Source organism: Pituophis catenifer, unplaced genomic scaffold, assembly GCF_029215685.1.
Source record: "Pituophis catenifer annectens isolate HBS135680 unplaced genomic scaffold, rPitCat1.0.hap2 SCAF_7, whole genome shotgun sequence".
NCBI classification, from domain to species: domain Eukaryota; kingdom Metazoa; phylum Chordata; class Lepidosauria; order Squamata; family Colubridae; genus Pituophis; species Pituophis catenifer.
The window spans coordinates 66,680,423-66,701,159 of NW_027256887.1; the positions used below are offsets into that span (position 1 = coordinate 66,680,423).

At 39.6% G+C, this 20,737-nt stretch overlaps 1 protein-coding gene across 2 annotated transcripts in view; it reads left to right on the top strand.

Moving 5' to 3' along the window:
* The window catches only part of SYN3 (synapsin III), a 177,191-nt gene that overhangs the window by 130,836 nt on the left and 25,618 nt on the right, over positions 1-20,737 (top strand). For both annotated transcript variants that reach the window (XM_070948007.1, XM_070948008.1), the window contains exon 6: positions 7,855-7,917. In XM_070948007.1, coding sequence (XP_070804108.1) covers positions 7,855-7,917 — 63 coding nt within the window. The remainder of the gene's footprint in view (positions 1-7,854; positions 7,918-20,737) is intronic.

A 20,737-nucleotide genomic window follows, 5' to 3' on the forward strand; every position in this document is an offset into this window, starting at 1 on the left:
CAAATCAACTTTATACAACTCTGTGATCTCTTGTGTATAGGAGAGAAAGATGGACTCCAGAAACTGCTAGCCTAAATGAGAACAGCTGTCACTTTATTGCCCCATCTCTTGGACTGATCTTAATCTGCAGCGAGAGCAAACACTCTATTTCAAGTGGCATTTATGAGGTGCAGATATCTGAAATGCTACAGAGGGCATTGGAACCCACTTTGGTAAAACCTTAAATTCTGTCTTCATCAGGCATCAGGTTTAACCAGCATAAACTGGATGTTACAATGGTAGGTCTCCTAACTACAGCCTCTCCAGAGATGGAGCTATTCTAATTCAGTGCCAATGCAAGTTCCATTGTCAATCCAATTGTCTTCTATATGAACACTGTATGGCAGGGGTGTCAAACTTGATTTCATTGAGGGCCACATCAGGGTTGTGTTCGACCTTGGTGGGCCAGGGTGGGCGTGGTCAGCATGACATCACTCGTTTTGGCGCCTGTGGTGGCCCGAGTGCTCTGCCAGTGAAAACAGGCTCCCGAGCTCCATTTTTGGCTGCAACGGCCTCCTGCAACCCACTACCAGCGAAAACGGAACTTGGGAAGGCTGCGTGTGGCCCTCGCAAGCTCTGTTTTCACTGGCAGAGGCACCGCAAGCCGGTCCTTTGCTGTTTCCAGGGCAGCCCTGCAGGCCAGATCTAAGCACCCCACAGACTAGATCCAGCCCCCAAGCCTTGACTTTGATACCCCTGCTGTATGGCTAACTTTGACCAGCTCTCCAACTAGATTTTGTTGCAGGCAGGAAACTATTTCAGCTAGCCCCTAGCTGTATTGGGAAAACAGGAATAACTTTAAAAAAAAAAATCAAACATTCAAAACGACCAATGTTTTGTGCAACTGAGATTTGGAGAGTTCACCCCGTTGCTTTACTTATAGTGAATAGTTCATTTGTCTCTAGTGTGACAGTGTCATTTCCTATTCCATAACTCTACCAGCCTCTGCTTCTATGATCAGTACAGGCGACTTTGTAAATTCAAATAATTTTATCCTGTTTGTTTTCCTGTTTCTCATAAGAAAACAAATCTTAACTAAACAAATACTCTGGAGTTCCATGGTTTATTTTATCCAAGGTTTCAGTACAAACATGTTTGTTCTAGTTAAACTCGTGCCATATCCTTTCTTAATTATATTCAACACCTTCCCACGAGAACTGTGACTGGGGTTATATAAATAGCCTGCTTGGGTCCCAGCTTCACTCTTGAGGCTGTTATGCCCTTCATGCATATAGCAGAAGCACATCATTAAAGTGGAAATTCTACCACATTTATTTGCAATAGAATTATTGATTGCAACAAGAATTACCTACAAGTGAATATACAAGTGAACTGCATTATACCAACCTTCACCCATAAGGACCATAAGATTATTTTGGGGAGCCTTGAAGCATATTTTGTTTCATCCAACAGTGCAAAAGCATTGTCCATAGGAAACGTTGCTGGTCCTCATTCTCTGAAATCCACTGGAGAAGTACATAGTGCTAAAACTGGAAAGAGGGAAAGGGAAAGTCAGGGAGAGGAGTGTTTGAAAGGATAAATAGGGGGAGCAAAAGTACCTTTCTAAGTTTAACGGAATGTGTCATGCGGCCCCTGTCGGTGCCTGAATCCACAGAGGAGGACGAGCCAGAGCTGGGCCCGACAGAGGTTGAGGGGGCGGCCTCGGTGGCTTCGGAGGAAGATGGGGAGGAGCAGGACGAGGCAGCCCCAGGCCACTTGGGCTTGGATGGCTTGCCAGCAGGGAGGAACAGGGGCAGGATGACCAGAGAGGACGGGCAGTGGAGATGAAGAGCAACGGAGCTCAGGCGATGAGCAAGGACTGCCCCCTCCTGATCCCCGAGCACGGAGAGTAGAGAGGAGGCGGGAACAGCACAGACTGACCCGACGACTCAGTAGGACAGCGCCCCGGCCCTCTTCACAAGGCATACTTGGGGACTGAGACTTAAGGAGATGCTGTGGGGAGAGGCATTTGTCAGGAACAAACGCTGAATTCGTGGAGTTTTGACGACGTTTGGGGTTTGTTGGACTTCCTGCCTTATTCCTTGTTTCCTGGACTTCTTGCCTTATTCCTTGCTTCCTGAACTAATTGCCTTGTTCCTTTGCTTCCTGGACTCATTGACATATTCCCTTGCCCCGCTAGACTTCTTGCTTTGAAGTCATTGTGCTAACAGTGTTTTGATGGACTACTTGTGGCCAGAGGCTGTTGGAAGTGTGTGTGAGGACTTTGCACTGGGACTGGCCATAAATGGGGGAGCATTTGAGGGAAAGGTGGAGCAATAAAAGGGGCATTTTGAACTATCAGCTGACTGTGTTGCCACTGTGCCTTGACCCGGGTCATCACAGAATGCATGGATGACCTTGAGGAAAGGGGAAAAGGGAAACAATAAAGCAAGAGGCTGTAGTCCCTTAATGGTCAGAGAAACACAGGAAGGACCTGATCTAATGGAGCAAGCCTTTAAATTGGAATATGGGAAGTTCATACTTCAAACTTGCTAGATCTGTCAATGTAGCCTTATAATAAAGTAGATTTACCTCATCTAATCATGTTTCTTGTCTAGTTTACTTGGCAAGGTTGACACTATGACTGGAGGTTCACTGTTCAAGTGAGACAGATGGCTACTAAAATAAGAGTATTTTACTGATGATGCCTTATGGAATGCTTCCTCAGAGAGTCTCAATCAGTACCCGATTCATACATTTATTGGTGAAATTCATTATGCTTTTAAATGCTTTCTTTTTAGTGGCATGACATATAACAAATATTTTCTTTACATTGAGGTGCGGTGCTTAACAGACATTTAGTGTCCTTCTAAGCTACATTTATCTCTGCTTTAATGAGTTGTGTGTAATGAGAAGGCAAATAAAATTGAAATTATAATAATAATGTTTCTTGTATATGCAAAAACAAGTAGTTCTCGACTTACAACCACAATTGAGCCCAAAGTTTCTATTGCTAAGTGAGACATTTGTTAAGTGAGTTTTGCCCCATTTTATGACCTTTCTTGCCATAGTTATTAAGTGAATCTCTGCAGTAGTCAAGTTAGCAACACAGTTGTTAAATAAATATGGTGTCCCGTTGACTTTGTTTGTGAAAAGGTTAAATTTGATCACATGACCCTGGGTCACTGCAACTGTGTCACTTGCCCAGCCTCTGAATTTTGATCATATGACCATGTAAATGCTGCAACAGTGGTAAGTGTGAAAATCAGTCAAAAGTGACTTTTTCAGTGCTGTTCTATCTTTGAACAGTCACTAAACGAACCGATGTAAGTCAAGGACTACCTGTGGTATATTAAAATGTTCAAAATATTTTGCATGACACATTATACTCCCACAGCAAAACTGAGAAGCTGAGCTTGGCAGTTGCCAGGAAAGCCGTCAGATCCCAAATTTGCCTTTGACATCTTGTAAATAAATAACATTTTCAGAAATTTCACAAGGTTTTGACATTCTTGTATGAGATCTTGCACAAGATTTTAGCACCTGATCTTTTGGAATAGGAAATCTAATCAAGATGTCATAGGAAATATTCCTATTCCAGTCACCGGTATATATGAAACTGTCTTGTACTGAGTCAGATCATTTGTTCATCTACTCCAGCATCTTAGTGAATCTGAGAATTCCTAGTTAATGTGGCTGTCAGGGTTCAAAATTGTAATCCAAAAACATAAAGGATACCAGTCTGAAGGTAACTGATCCAGGTAGAATTACTAGTCTTCTAGTAGAACTCCTAAGACCGTGATGGCAAACATATGGCAGGTGTGCCAGAGGTGGCACACAGAGCCCTCTCTGCTGGCACGCACACCGTCACCCCAGATCAGATCTCCATGGTGTTTCCTTCATGAGCTTCTGTTTCCCTGCAAACAATGAAACAGAAGCTCACAAAAGAAAAAGATCTTACCTCTTGCCGCGCTGCCGGTGTTGGGATGCCCCACCTCCCGCCAGACAGCTAGTTTTCAGGTCTCTGCTGCGCATGTCTGCGTGCATGTCCGCACATGTGCATGTCCGCACGTTTGTGCATGTCCACGTATGTCCACACATGTGCATGTTTGTGTGCACACACACCTTTCAGTTTGGGCATGCATGCGCGCACAGTTTGGGCACTCAGTGTCTAAAAGGTTCACTATCACTGTCCTAAAACATTGGCCAGAAATATTTTCCAAAACTGCAACCTAAAATTATTTTTTAATATATATGAAAAAAATAAAAGTGGTATGCTTAAACTATTTACTGCTCTTCTTTTATGGGCACATTCTTTGTAATGTAATTCTCATCAGACTATTATGGCTAAAGATGTACAATCAAATCTTACACTGTATATACCCATCTAAAATAGGAGTCTTGGATTCGCAGCCATAGGCTGCATACAAATCTCTGGGTCATTTTGTGCAGACCTTGTCTTCACAGTTAAGGTCAGAGATGGTTTGCTTTATAATCACTGTAACTATTGCTGCAATTCCTCCTTGCCCTAGTTTATAGGGTGAAAAATTCACCCGGGACAATCCAAGAATGTGACCCATATCATGTGAGTCTCATAACCAGGAAGAATTGTCACCAATGAAGTTAGTGATGAGAGAAACAGATCCCAACTTGGCCCTACCTCTGACATTTCCTTAGTGTGGGGCTAAGTGTGCAAGCACCCCTCGGTTTAATCTGCCTGGATGCAAAGCCATGTTTCCCATTCTAAAGCTATAGAGTGGTAGTGGTAATATTGCTGGAGAGAGCAGGTCCTGGCCATGGCCATGGCTATGATAACCTTGCTCTCTAACCTTCCCAAAGATATGTGACTTGTGGTCACAGTTCTTTGGGAACTTGACATGTGGTTTTCATGATTGGGAATGTGACGTGTGGTCTTCATGATTATGGGAATTTGGAACTCTGCACTATGAGGTATTCTTAATTTCAAGAATAAAGTATAAGATATTGGAAGTTTGCCACCTTGCAACCTTTCTTACTAATCAACATAATGGAACAGAGAGCTTCAGTGAAGAATAATTTCTTATATATAGAATTGCCACAGATGGAGATAACATTCTCCATTCTATATTTAGATCTTACCAGGTTTCTCTTTAAAGAGCAAACTGATGATTGAACAGGAATAATATATTTTATTGGTTTTTAAAACTAAACATACTTTGCATTGCCATATTTGATGAATCTAAAGTACTAAGTTTTGATATTTATACTTTTCCCATCATGGTGGTCAGCTTCAAAGAAAAAAAAAAGATTCAGGAGGATAGAAAGGGGAATTTTAGCAGCTCCAATCTTATTCATTTTTGTAAAAATATTTATAGGCTGCTCCAGTCCTTACAGACTATGGGCATGCAATAAAATGCAATAAAAACAAAATAATCCAAAATAACAATGGCAGTCAGCTAACTATTATAATTCCCCAAACAGTTTTTAGGCCAAAAGCTTGCTAGAACAGTACTGTGATTAACTTTTCCTAAAAGCAATGTTAGTTGGTGTTGCTCATCTCTCTTAAGCTAAAGTGTTACAGGAAGTGAGGGCTACCATGAAGTTCAAAACTAATAATCTTTCAGAGGAGGAAAAGACCCTCAACAGGCTACAAAAAAAGGTTCCAAAGTTCTGTTTTATTCCTGAGACTATTTATCATGTATATGAAGCCTTTGCATGAGATCACATTAAGATTTAGAATAAAGCATCATCAATATGCTAGTGACCTCCAGCTCTGCCTCTTTTCATCAGATTTAGTACTGGCAGTGAAAGTGTTGAATCAACACTATGGACTGGGTGAAGGCCAACAAACTGCAGCTCAGTCCAAATGAGCCAGGAATACAGTTAGTGGAAAGCTTATCTGTCCAGCAGAGTGGCATTCAGCATGTTCTGGAATTGGCTGCAGGCCTCTAAATAATTATGTTTATAGCTTGGAGATCTTCTAGAGCTTTCATGGTCATTAGAGGCCTACTGTGACACAGAGTGTGCCTTTTACCTCAGTACACTGATCTGCCCGTTATCATTCTTCTCGGACAGAGATAACCTTGTACAGTAATTAGTGTCCTAGCAACAACACATTTAGCTTACTTTAAAGTATTTACATGTGGGATTGCCCTTGAAAGTTATCCACATACTTCAGTTAATAATAAAAGTGTACTGAATAGAAATAAGCATTATAAACATATTAAGCTAGGTTTTTTTTAAAAAAAAATCCCATTCATCTCTGATCCTAGTTCAAGGAGATGATATTAACTTATAAAGACTTTCACTACAATATCTGAAATCTGGGGTTCTCTTGGATGCATAGCTTCTGTTCATGGAGCAGGTGGCACCCATGGCCAGGAGAGCTTGTACATTAATTCCCTGTGTAGCAGCTGTGCCCATTTGAAGATGAGGAGGCACTAATCACAATCACTCATGCTTTAGTCAATCCACCCCCACCCCCCTTTAAATCATTGCAACATGTTCTATGTGAAGCTGCTCTTCAAGAGCATCTGGAAGCTTCAGGTTGTCCGGAGTGCAGCAGCATATGCAGATTGGGCACACTGCAGTACCTCTATATAACACCACTGCTATGAGAACTGCACTGGCTGCCAGTGGAGCTTCCAGGTACAATTCCAATTGATGGCTGTCACCTTTAAAGCCCTCATGGCATGGGACCAAATTATTCCCCAGTGGTATTCACCATCCCACCAGATTTGGCAAAATGGGCATAGTCTAGGTACCTTCAATGAAACAGTGTCAACTGGTAAGTCTCAGTCATATTACCTGCCCTTTTGTGTCATATTACCTGCCCTATGGAATAGCTTCCTTCCCCAAACACAGACAGTCCCAACTCTATTAGCCTTTCACAAGGATCTGGCTTTCCCCCATTTAATCCAAGATGTTCATTGCCGGGGGGGGGGGGGGGGGGGGGGGAGCTCTAGGACAGGTGTACCTGATTGTGCCTTAACTAAGACTTGATGGTGTTTTATTTGGTTTTATTTTTTTTTCTTTCTCTTATTTTGTTCATTAATAAAGTTTTTTTTTTAACAGATGGGTGACCATATGCATTGATTGGATAAATACATACATAAATACATTAATTTCACTAAGTTCTTACATGTACATTAAGACCTTTAAAGCCTTGATATTGGAGCCTTTCCTTGATATTGGAGCCTTTCAGAGATAGTCCTCTAACTCTGTTTTGTCTTTTCCCAGCATGTATTGCCTTTTATTGCATTTCAGCAAGTTAAAATACATTTTTAATTTGTATGCTCTGAATAAAATAATATGCTAATTTCAAACAAAAATATGCTGTTAAAGCTGTTTAAATGAATATGTTTTTATTGTTTTATATTAATGCAAACTGTTCTTACATTATTATTTTGCAATTTTAATTTGTTATGAAGTCTCCTGGAACAGTCTGCTTTTGAAGGGTGACATACCAAATTTAACAACAAATAAATACAATGGTTCAAATAGAAGTTGGAAGACTTTGTACACGACAGTTGGTGATCGCAAATTTAACATATTTTTAAATCCCCAAATAACTTTTACCAATATCTGTGCAGAGCGTGTGGCAGCTGCTTAAAAAGTCTGCACATCTGAAGACTACATGAATAAAAAAAAGCCATTCATGTGCACTCGTGTGCATTTGCCACACATCTAGGCTTTATTCTCCAGCAGATATTGACAAAAGCTGTTGGGAAGTGCTTGTTGAAAGCTTCATTCTCCATAGGACTGTCAGACATATTTTCTTTTGATCGTATGATAACCAAATGCTTCCAGGATCTGTTGAATAGATCCAGACTGAAATCACAACATTGAAACAGGCTTTCATGTTCTACTTAGATAACAATTTCTTTCCTCTTTCAGCTCACAACTCCAGTTTTTCCAATGGTCATCAAGCTGGGACATGCTCATGCAGGAATGGGAAAGGTAAGGACGTGCATAGACATTCTCACATGAATCTCTTCAGTCCAGTAAGTCAAACTTCTAAAATCTTTGTTTCAGTCCTTCATTAAAAGACCATATATTGTCCATATATTGATTGTGTTGGCCAGACCACATGAAAGAAACAGATGGTTATTATCTAGCGTGCAGGATATTGAAATAAAAAACGGTTACAGGAAATATAATACGATGAGGGCAAGTATATTTTCTTCCAGGGTAAATTCACAAAACCTGGAAAACATATCAGGGATAATTGTTTCACAGGAAAGCTAGGTTCTCTCTTTCATTGTGTAAGCAGAATTTTTAATTGCAGAGCCTTTAATGGCAATATGGCAAAATATCCCTGCTTTCCCTGCCTTTTCTTGCACATATGTCTGTGTGCATTCGGTTTTAATAAAATAAAGCAAAAATAGACACTAGGATATCCATTGGCATTGAAAATAACAGTATCTTATTATTAGTGAGAATAATTCTCAGACACTACAAAAGATTATTCAGATCTGGCTCAGCCGACAAAAAGTTGTTAGGTCATCATTTTTATAACTTGGTTTTTCTGCCCAATAAGCCATTTTTCCTGGAATTCTATTTCTATATCAGTATCTTGTTTGTTCCAAGGTAAATAAGGACTTAAATTTGAACTTAAGTGGCAATTCATTTTAAGGAGAAAGTTAAGACCTTTTCAATCTAACAAGCACTTTCTCTGCTTGGCAACGAAACTTGTAACGAAGAACTAAACTAACCTGAGAAACAGTTAATTATCTGGCTTATGTGGGTCTTGCTTAAGCATGATTTTTGAAGAAATCACATTAGCCTTGGATCATACAACACATGCTAGGCTATATCTCAGCCTATACAATTAAAACCACAGTATATCTTAGTACAATTTGTAAACCTACCAAATATATGGCAAACAAATGAGAGAATAAAGCTGATAGAATTTAAATTGAGAGTAAAGAAGCCAAAACCTAAAATGTGAACTGGTTGTACCATTCTGTAATATTTATATGTTTTCTTAATTTTAATATAGTTGGGTTCCATTTGAATTAAATACTGGGCCACTGTGAGAATCCGCCGTTTAAAAATGCTTTTGGTATTCCAATTATGGATTGGAAAAATCCACAAATTAGGCAAATTAGTCCAGACAAAGGATTTCTAAAAAGAAAACATCATCACTCTGCAATCCAGCATTGTCCAAAGACATTTCTGTGGTCATGGGACCAGCATGACTATATGCCAAGGCGCACAGAATACTGTTACCTTCCCACTGAAGTGGTACCTATTTATCTACTCGCATTTGTATGCTTTCAAACTGCTAGGTGGGCAGGAGCTGGGGCAAGTACAGGAGCTCACCCCATCATGCAGTGCTTGGGTGTCAAACCCAGACTGCCAGCTTTCCAGCCGACAAGCCCAGTGTTTTTAACCACTGAACCATCACACCCCATGAAAGCATACACATATGGATATGCATATACATGATTTATTATCAGCCCAAATCAATCCACTTCAGAATAAAGGCCTCTTCTTCTGCTTTCCAGCTTCTTCACAATACTTTCAAATTAAATTATATCAATTTCCCAGTATTTCTTTGGACATTTACTAGGTTGCTTAAGGTCAGTTCATATGTAATCAAGGATTATTGTTTTCCAGCATTGATATGCTCATCAAGTGATATGGCCAGACCATTCCATTTCCATGAGGCAATCTATTTAGCTATGTTATGTACTCTAGTCTTTTGACAGTCCTATATTTTTTTGTTACCTTATGCTATGTTAAGCATTTGCCATTTCATGCTTTCAACTATACAACTTTTAACTTCTGCATTGTCCAAATTTCACAGCTAAATTTCACCACATCAATTGATTTTTTAAGCAATTCCATCTTCTAGGATTTATATATTGGTTTTGAGCATGAAATTGTCCAAGTGCTCTTCAATCTAGTTCAAAATTTCTTCTATAATATCACCTTCTATGGTAATTTTTTGACTGAAGGGCAGAGAGAGGGAGAGATGATTTGTTAATGCAATGCGTATTTACTTTATCTAATGCCAGCTATGGATTGAACCAGCAGGAAGGAACTTCAAATCTACCTGGCAACAGATCAGGAGTTCAGAGCAAATTAGAAATCAGATAAATTCCTGTGTTTGGCTGTCATAGCCAAGATTTCCTGCTGTGCAAACCTTGGAATTCTAGAAGCCAAAAATATATTGCCGTTCTGATGTATTCTGTTTTATTTTATATTAAAAGGAAGCCAGTAATTATGATGCTTCCTTTTAATTAGATGCCACATTTTAAGAGGTCAATTCAATCCTTGGCAACTCCATTTATTATCTTCACCCATGCAAAAGCCTCTACAGTAATCCCATATAAAGTAACTTAAGATAACTGCCTTTCCTGGATCTAATCTTGCAATTTATCTATACTCAATCCAGAAATGTGCACTGAAAATAACTTGCTGGTCTTTGACTTCGATTTTATATAAACTAATCTGGCCAATGTGAAATCATACAAGAGGCAGGTGCCTATCGAGTACATAAAACCATCCATACCCACACAATTCTCTCAATTTCAGTGACTCAGCAAAAGTTTTTCTTCCCTACTTTGGTTGTCAAAATTGTCAGAAGTAAATGTTCAGTATCTTTAGATGGTTATGTTTATATACTTCACCTCTTAATGGTAAGATTTTCAGTGTACCCATGCTCACCCAGGCTTATTTTCTGAAAGGATTCATTGAGCTTTTCGACATTTCTGTGGTATAAAGTTTATTTACAGAGACAGAGTGAGAAAGATTGAAATAAGATGAAGGTTTACAGCATTAGCACTTTTCCCTATCAGATTTTTAGGAGAATCATATTACTATTGGATTTCTTGTAGAAAGCAAATTCAGCTCTCTGCTTTATTTTCTCTCCCTGGCAAACAAAGCTTGTAGAGTCCATAGTGCTCTCTGAACTTGGTTGTTTTCTTGCAAACATTTCCTTACCAGACTAAGTAACTTTTCAGTGTTAGAAAGGAGTGGAATTTGCTCTGTTTATATATTGTAGCTTGTCCTGTCAGTGTTACTAGGGGTGTTCTTTTCTCCTTAGTATTTCCTTGATTAGGTTATTGTTTACTGATTGATTATTTGTCCAAATTGGTCCAAATTTACTTAAAATATTTTGGAGGGCTTGAGTTCGTTTGTGTACTATGGTCAGGGTTGGGCTTCAAAAATTTTAGCAAGGGGTTCTCTGCCCGGTTGCTGGGTGGGCGTGGCCATGGTGGGCATCGCCTTGTCGGCCTCCTGCACCATGGGGGGGGCATTTTTGCCCTCCCCAGGCTCTGGAGGCTTTTCTTGAGCTTCCAGGAGGGTGAAAACAGCCTCCGGAGGCCCTCAGGAGGCCAGAAATGGGCCTATTTCTGGCCTTCCCAAACTTCCAGTAGGCACACTTTTCACCCTCCCAAGCCTCTCTGCATGCCCTGCACTTCCTACCTCCAAAACGGGCCGCATGGGGACTCCTGGGAGGGGAGGGGAGGGGTGGTCGGGCGGGGCCATCCAGGAGTGGGATTTGGGGGTTCTCCAAACTGCGCAGAATCTTAGCTAGAGGTTTTCCCGAATCCCTGCGAACCCCCAGCAGCCCACCCCTGACTACGGTGATGCTGATTATAATAGTCTTTAGGTTGTTTGAGATGTTTTTGGTGTATGGCAGTATTAGTCTTTTCATAGCTTGTGTTGATTGTGCAGTAGTGAGTTGAATGGTCAGGTACTTTTTGATAAAGTTGCATGGATATTCATTTTGTTGGAAGATGTGTATATACTTTTTCTGCTCTGGACATCAGAAACTGGAAACAAACTACCCACACAATGAAAAGTCCTCTAGTACCTACTGTCAGAGAACACCCAAACTGATTGTTCAATTTATAGAACTATGGACAAGAATTACTGAGCTGGCAAATATTTTTTTCTAAGAAAAATATTTTAAGAAGGGATACAAAGCATGGGACTAAATATTTCTCATAATGTAGCTTGCAGGGTTACTTTCTCATTCCCCAAAACATATTTTCCCAATTATATATTTGCTGTTATTTGTCACAGTTATCTTTGTCCCTATTCTCTCTCTCTTTGCCCTTTTCCATGAAATAAAATACAACAAAAGGATTGTTGGTGACATAATGTGACCAACCCTCCAACTCATAACATAAATTATGTCATGTAAATGGAGCATTTTTATTTCACACCAGCATCAGAATTCTTCAACCAGCCACCTTTGCAACCTGAATTATATTAATGAACTGAATTACATTAATTATATGTAAATCAAGAAATCTCAAAAGGTATAAACAGAAAAGGCTACATTAATAACAAAAGCTACATGTTGTTAAGAATGAATCTGTTGAATTTTAACTTGTCCCACTCCATATTTATGTAATACTAGCCAGGTTATATAACCTGCCATTAAAATCTTCCAGGTATCCTGATTCAAATTCCAATTATATACTCATTTGCTAGCAATTTAGTTAAGGCCAAAATATACCAGCAGACAAGGACCACAAGCTAAAACAGAGTCTCTGAAAGAAACTTCGTTGTTTTTAACAGTCGCTTGGTCGACTGTCGTTGTGAGCCGCCCTGAGACCTTGGAGATAGGGCGGCATACAAATTTTATTAAATAAATAAATAAATAAAATCCATTCAGGTAAGTTTCTAAGTTGCCATCTCAAGGTTGTCATACAGACACAAACATCATGCAAGACTCAAAGATCAGATGGTTGTTTCCAACATGGAATCATGGGTCATGGCTGCATCTTAAATCAGGCTGTAGCCAGCTGTCTCTTAATCAAGAGATTTGTTCCCTTGCTTGGCAAGGAGCCTGATAGAATGTCACTACTCTGTTCACCCCTTTATTTGCTGGATACAGGGGCTGGGAGGCCTTACATCATCATCTGATTGTCCCTATTGCTCAGGGACAGGTAGCATAAGAGGATTTTTCACTTTGCATCTCCTGAGGCCAACATTCCACAGGTCCTGCTGAAGTAGCTTCTTCGCCTCAGTCATCATCTGATTCCTGGATCATGACATCTGCCTGAATCCTATTATTAACCCTATTTTACTGCTGCCACAATAAAAAAATACTTTTAGCGTCTCACATAGAAAATAATGTAATACTGTATAAAAACTCCATAACAAAACTAAAAGACAATACCAGAATTGCAAGAAAATAAAAGATGCAACAACTCAAAGCACTCTGAAGAAGCTCCTTTTTAGGAGTTTGTGAAAACCAGCAAAGTTGTTCTCTAGATCTATTACTGAACAAATGAGGAGACAGGATAGGTCCCCAAATTTCTCCATATCTATATGAAACTTAAAACACTCATTGTGAAAATACATGCCAGTTATATGGTAACTTGGTTCCCAACTGTATCATATAGAGTTGGGAAATAGGGACTCCTTCAAATAGATCTTCACCTCTCTTTGACCAGATCATGGAACACTGTTGTGCCAGTTTTATAGTGAAGGGAAAGTACATTTCCTATTTATGGGTAATGTGTATTTTTGTAACCTTAACTTTGGTTTTAGGCCTTTAAAATTAGATCAAATAAAGAGATTCCTTCAGAACCCTGTTAGTCATATTTCTTCTCTTTTTTTTAAAGTACCTATTTAAGGCAATTTATGAACCAACACTTCGTTGTTTGTAGCTACTATTTGCATTATTTAGGGTGGAGTATTTTCATGCTTTGGGGATTTGGGTTGTTTGTTTTTTTCCATGTAACCAAAAATAAGGAGGACCATTAATGTCTTGTTTAAACATCAAGGCTTTTAGAGGAGAAAGCTTTTTCATCATCATGCTTTTTTCCAAGCTTTTTCCAATAAGTGATTCTGAAGTACGAAAAACTGTTTTCAAAAGTAAAAGAGTAAAAGTCTTTAGCTGACAACAGGCAAATATTTTCTTTAAAGGAGGACAAATAAGTTCAGATGTAACACAGGTTAAGCGTCCCATTCACACAAATTCTGATTCATTTTAGCAGCTGCACTCATTGCTGTAAATTACAGGCTTCTCAAATAATGAGCTCAATTATTAAATCTTTTTCTGAATATAAAGACATTGTGTCACAATGTCAGTATCTGGAAATTATTAGTAATATGGATTGTTCAGAATAAACCTCTTGTAGATGGAAATAACTGAAGCATTGTAATTGAGTTTTAAAATTCTTTGTGTAAGAAGATTTATAGTTTGTTTCTTGGCAAGACTTCTTTGCAAAATAATTAAGTCTTTGGTTTCTAAATGGAAGCCCTTGGGAAGTTGAAATGAGAAATTAGTAGAACGCATATCACACTGAGCTAATGGTTGTGTTCTTTCAAGAAAAATTTTAAGCGATATTTAGGCTTTCCACCCTTTTTAGCTATGTGCATATGTGTATGTCTGTGTATATGAAATCTCTATTCTTGAAAAGAACTTCATACAATGGTGGGTTCCGCCCGGTTCCGCCCGGTTCCACCGAGCTGGTAGCGGTAACGATATGACATCACCGAACCGGTTCTGCCCCCCCCACCCCCTGCCCCACCCCGCGTTATTCTTACCTTTTATTTGGCCCCACCCCCAATCTATTGCTGCCTCCTGAGTCCCAGCTGATGGCTAGAGGGGAAAAAACTGTTTAAACTCTTGCCGCAGGGCTTCAAAGGGCCGCCCTACAGCTGATCAGTGTTAAAAGAAAACAAATGAGTAGACCGGTGCCTGCAAAAATACATGAGTAGATCAGTGCCTGCAAAAATAAATGGGTAGATCAGTACAGCTCTGCAAGCAGTTAAAAGCCTGGTAGACCAATACTTCTGCTAAATCCTAAATAACTGTCACATGACCATCAAGCCATGCCCACAAAATAAGCCACGCCCACAAAACCGGTAGTAAAAATTTTTAGAACCCACCCGACTTCATAGTAATGCAAATCAAAATATGCTCCAGAAAAGACCTCCAAAGTCCTTTCCAACTCTGTTATTCTGTTATGTCAAGCTAAAGATTCCTAGAATACTAGAACCTACAGTCTGAGTTCTACAGATTTCCCTTTTTGCAAATTAAATAAATAAAAATTCCATACATCTTTACTAATATATGAGTCTGATCACTGGCCAAAAGCTGCTTCCTTTTTGCCAAACCACACTTTGCCTTTTATGGATCATGGTCTTTGCTTAGTTTACTGAAGATTTGCTACCTCTTATCTACAAAACTCACTAAAGATCTATCTTAATATAGAGCTGCTTATATTCAGAGAAAGGAAAAAGATCTATCAAATTTGAAATCAGTTTTATAATTTCAGCTGTAGTGGTTCCAACCCAAAATACAGTGTGTAACACAAAGTTCAGAAATGTGTTTATTGAACACCAAATTAGGAGCACCCAAACTGAACATGTAACCTAAGACTTACGAGATGGGGGTGGGGGGGGAGAAACTATAGCGTGTGTTCCATGGAAGCAAACCCACTCTTTAAATTTCCATTTCCTCCTATTTGAAAGGAGCCAAAGTATACATCTGTAGTCTAGATACTTTCGCTTTTCATTTATAACCTAATTAAGTTTCCCCCCCTCCAAAAAAAAGTTAATGGAATTGAAGGGGAAAACATTGACGGTGACCTAGGAAATAAAGCCACGAGCAACATATGAACTTAATTTCCTGAGCCACAGATAGGGCTGATCTTTCATTGTCTTCTGCCTTGATTTTTTTCAGTACTCAGTATTTTTCTTTTTTTAATACTCAGTTTTAAAGTGAGCTTTTGGCCTCTACTTTTTGGGAATTTTCCTAAAGTTGGGAATTTTCCTTTCCCAACTCTGAAATATGGGCATTTCTATCCAAGCTCTTCACTTCAGCACAAAGATGTCCCATCATTCATGCACTGTTCATCAGCAGTTGAATGGTATAGGTTCTCCTGCTTGAGCAAGGGGCTGGACTAGAAGACCTCCAAGGTCCCTTCCAGCTCTGTTCTAGTCTAGTCTGGTCTAGTCTATTCCTTATTCTGAAGCATGTTATGGAGGTAGAGTCAGCAGTGCAGAGCACACCTGTGTGTGTGGCATAAGGCACATTGTGTGCAACAGTCAGCTTTGGCTCCTTTAGCCACAGATCTACCAAGCTGTCTGGATTCAGCCTTGCCTTGCCTGTTAATTAGAAGGCAAGCAATCTATGAACTGAGTGAGGATTTAAATGGGTATATACAGGTAGTCCTCGACTTACAACAGTTCGTTCAGTGACCGTTCAAAGTTACAATGGCACTGAAAAAAGTGACTTATGACAGTTTTTCAAACTTACAACTGTTGCAGCATCCCCTAGGACCATGATGGCAAACCTATGGCGTGTGTGTCACAGGTGGCACACAGCGCCCTCTCTGTGAGCACGTGAGCTGTTGCCCCACTTCTGCTCTGTCGCGCATGTGCGCGCACCTCCCGCCAGCCAGCTGGTTGTCAGGGCTCTGTCGCACATGCATGGGGGGCGGGGCACATGAGGGTTGGGTGCGCACGCATGCACGGGGCAGGGGGCTGTATGTGCATGTGTGGGGGGCTGCACACACATGTGGGGGGCCACATGCACATGAATGGGCCAGGGCGTGGGCAGAGGGGCCACACACACATTGCATTTTGGGACCATGAGCGCTTTGGGCACTCGGTTCGGAAAAGGCTAGCCGTCACTGCCCTAGGGTCGCATGATCAAAATTCAGATGCTTGGCAACTGGTTCATATTTATGACAGTTGCAGTGTCCCGGGATCATGTTATCCCCTTGCGCGACCTTCTGACAAGCAAAGTCAATGGGGAAACCAGATTCACTTAACAACCAGGTTACTAATTTAACAACTGCAGTGATTCATTTAACAAATTTGGCAAGAAAAGTTGTAAAATGGGGCAAAATTCACTTAACAAATTTCTCACTTAACGACATAAATTTTGGGCTCAGTTGTGGTCGTACGTTGAGGACTACCTGTATTATGATAAAATGCTGAGGGCTCCTGGGTACATCCAAAGTTGTGGTGCAAAGTACCCCAATGGCTTTCCTGAACTCTTAACTTATTGAAGATGTGAGATGTAAGAAGTACAATATGTATATTTTCCTCAAATCCGCAACATTTCTCTGCAGTTACTTCTTTTGAGTGTGGTTGTATAAAGGAAAAAACATACTGTACACAAACTGATTTCACGCAAACATAACTGACCCCCTCAGCAGACAAGGATCAGATACAATTATGCTTGTATCTATTTGGACCTCAGCAGATCAGCACAGAATGCTTTTATTTGGATGCTGCTATCTGCAGAAAAAAACAACAACACAGATACGGGAAGTTACAAAAGGCATAGTGAGACCATCCATTTCCTTTGCTTGTTTGTTTGTTTGAACTCTTGGGGTCATTTGGCTCAAAAATATAGGAAAGAGTTCAAAGAAATATTCAAATAGAGACAACATAATATTTTAACATTTTCTGGATATGAAATGTGCAATCCTTTTAATCCCAGCCTCCTGGATTATTAGATAGCACCCCTGACAGTACTTAATACTGTCACTTTTATTTGGCAAAAATGCCACACATTAATAAAGTTGGAGGATCAAATTTTAACAATACGCAATCACTCCTATTCTCAAGCATAGACTTGAAAACACACACACACACACACACACACACACACACACTTCAATCCTAAGAAATCTGTAATCCAGAGAATATAAGGGTTCTGTTCTTTCACACACTCTTCTTATTTGGTCATTGTGTGAGACACGACTGTGTTCACATAGTATTTAGAAGCAACATGCTTATTCCTTGGTTATAACATTGCAGTCTGGTCAAATACCAATACCAATACCACTTACTTATATACTGCTTCATAATGCTTTACAGCCCTCTTTACAAAATCAGCATATTGCCCTCAACAATCTAGGTCCTCATTTTACTAATCTTGCAAGGATGGGAAGCTGAGTCAACCTTGAGCCGGTCAGGATCAAGCTGATGGCAGGCAACAGAATTAGCCTGCAATTCTGCATTCTAACCACTGTACCACCACGGCTCCTACTGTGTTTTCTCCAAAATAAGACCAGATCTTATATTAATTTTTGCTCCAAAAGACACATTATGGCTTATTTTCCAGTTAGGTCTTATTTTAGGGAAAATACTCTACTAAATGCCTCCGTCTGCTGACAATCTTAACTGAGGCTTATTTTTGGGGTAGGGCTTATATTACGAGTATCCTGAAAAATCATGCTAGGGTTTATTTTCCGGTCAGGTCTTATTTTTGGGGAAACAGGGTATCTTTCCAAAGAAAGGGAAACCATGAGAGTCTGCCCTTACTGGAAGTTTTGGAGGATTAGATTAGCTAAATTCCAATCATTGTGATGTAAAACTTCCAAATAGCAAAGAAAATTACTGGAAAGAGTAATCAGGGAGCTTCTAGGCTGTGTAATAACTTCCGTCTTTCCTTTAAAAAACCATACATTGGGAAGGGTCATTTAGGCCAGGAAACCCAAGTCAACTTCCTTCTGAGTGCAGTAATCCAAATTAAAGAATTCCTGAGATGTGATTACCCTGTTTCCAACTGTTTTTGGCTTGCCAAGAAAGCTATGTGTAAATGCAGCAAGTTTTTTTTTTTAACTCTATATTACTGTAGATAGATAAATGGGCTTCAGATTTTATCTTCCTTTCTCAATCTGATGATTTCCAGAGGAATTCGGACTTCCATGATACATGCCAGCATTTAGAATTCTGGAAGTTAAAATCCCAACAGAGTTGGAGGCCACCAGTTTCAGGATTAATGGGTTACATCCTTGACTGATAACAAAATATATTGTCACCCTGCTTTAACAATCACAGGGGGGGGGGGAAACCCCTCAGAATGTCAAATGATTTTATATTAATAAATTTAGACTATACATTTGCCTCTGCACGAATCTGTAGGAATCAAACTACAGTCAAGCATTCCACTCTTTTCCATTTTTATTTATTTCATAAATAAATATTCCATACTTATTTGGACTACCAATAATAAGTGAACTTAAAGGGGGAACAAGGGGATCAGTATTCCAGAAGAAAGAAAATTGAATCAAAAGTTTTGACACAAATAAAGTTGTTCTCCAACGAATGTTTCCTAGAGCCTCTAGATGACTTCTCCGCCCTCAGATGATGTCAACAGCAAACTGCCTCTTTAAAGTCATGTATCAACTTATTAAATGGGCTGCAGTATTCCAACAATAACTTTAGAATTCAAATTGTGTAACTGGCATAAAAAATAATGATGCCATCTAGTTAAGTACAGCTTCTGTTGATCACATAGGCAGTTTTCTTGAGGGTTTTTTTTTTTTTTTTTTTTGTGGTCCTTCGCCCACATATTTGACCAATCTTGCTTAACTTCCTAGCCCAGGAGTGTCAAACTCGCAGTGTCACGTTGTCATCATGTGATGTATCGCAACTTTCCCCCCCTTTGCTAAACCAGTGCGTAACGCATTGGACCCAGGACGCGAGGTTGACACCCTTATCCTAGCCCAAGAAGTTGCCAGCTTGAATCCAAGTGGTCATAAGATACCATATTTACTAGAAGACTAACTGTTGGTCCTTGTGACCGCTAGATATTCTGCCATTTCAGCTCTGTCTTTTTCGGGCAGGTTAGTCCATTTCCATATGAAGTCCTCTTTTATTTTGTATGAATGCAAAGTGAGACCCCAGCACTTTGCTTTTAAATTTACTGGAAATATTTTTTAAATAAAGTTAGATGCAGCAAGAAGCTTCATAGCGTCAAGCTTAATTGCACTAAGGTATCAATTTTGTGTATCCAAATGCAGCTTACCATGCTTTTCTATTTTTATTTTTAAACATTCAGTAAGTACTCCTTATTTTTTTTTATTTTTTTTTTTTAATTTGATTTATATGCCACCCTTCTCCGGAGACTCAGGGCGGCTTACAATGCTTTAAGCAATAGCCTTCATTCTTTTGTATATTTTTTTTATACAAAGTCAGCTTATTGCCCCCACAAACTGGGTATTATTGCACAATACAAGTTGGTAAATTGGCTCCGACAAGATCACAGTCTAAAACACTGAGAAACAAAAAGAAAGAAAGAACGGGAGACATATTTGTTTAATCAAGAAGAGAAATGTGATGATTTTATTTACACGTTTAAGTTTAATGATAGAAGAGCTTCCAGTTTTATAATATAGAAAGTTAATAGCACACCATGTCACACACTATGTTAAAATTATAGGCAGTTTGTCACTGATTGGGGGGGGGGGGTGTTAGCAGCATCTAAAGTATATATTTCTACAATTCCATAATATATTTACAGTGGTAAAAGTTAAAAATGGCAGTAGAGTTGCTTTCTTTTCCACATAGACATTCTATATCTCCAGCAGCTGCACAAACAGGCAGAAGCAACATGGGTCCACTCCATGCCAGAAAAATGTTTGTTCATTTCTCTTTGTCATGCAGTTCTCAAAGAGCACCCTTCCCTGTAAAGACAGGGACAAGCAAACAATGCTTGGTAAAGAAGCAATCCGGATAAGATCCAATAAGCCTTTCTGGTCCTAAACCTAGAGCTACTAGATCTGGCACTGCAAATGTCAGGCAATCATTAAATGGCACCGAAGCAATAAAACCCCCTAACTTTTACTCCCCCCACCCCATTCCAACATTTATTCTTTAATGCTATCTAGCAGTTATCCTGATTTTTGCAGGCCGCATCTCATATTTACCTAAATCTGCAAACTGCTACCACATACCCACACTGGTGTCTTTTCAACCACATACAAAACCAAACAAAGTCAGACAGAACTTCATTTTGTACTTTCCAGATGATATGAATGAATACAGTTATTATCTCCAG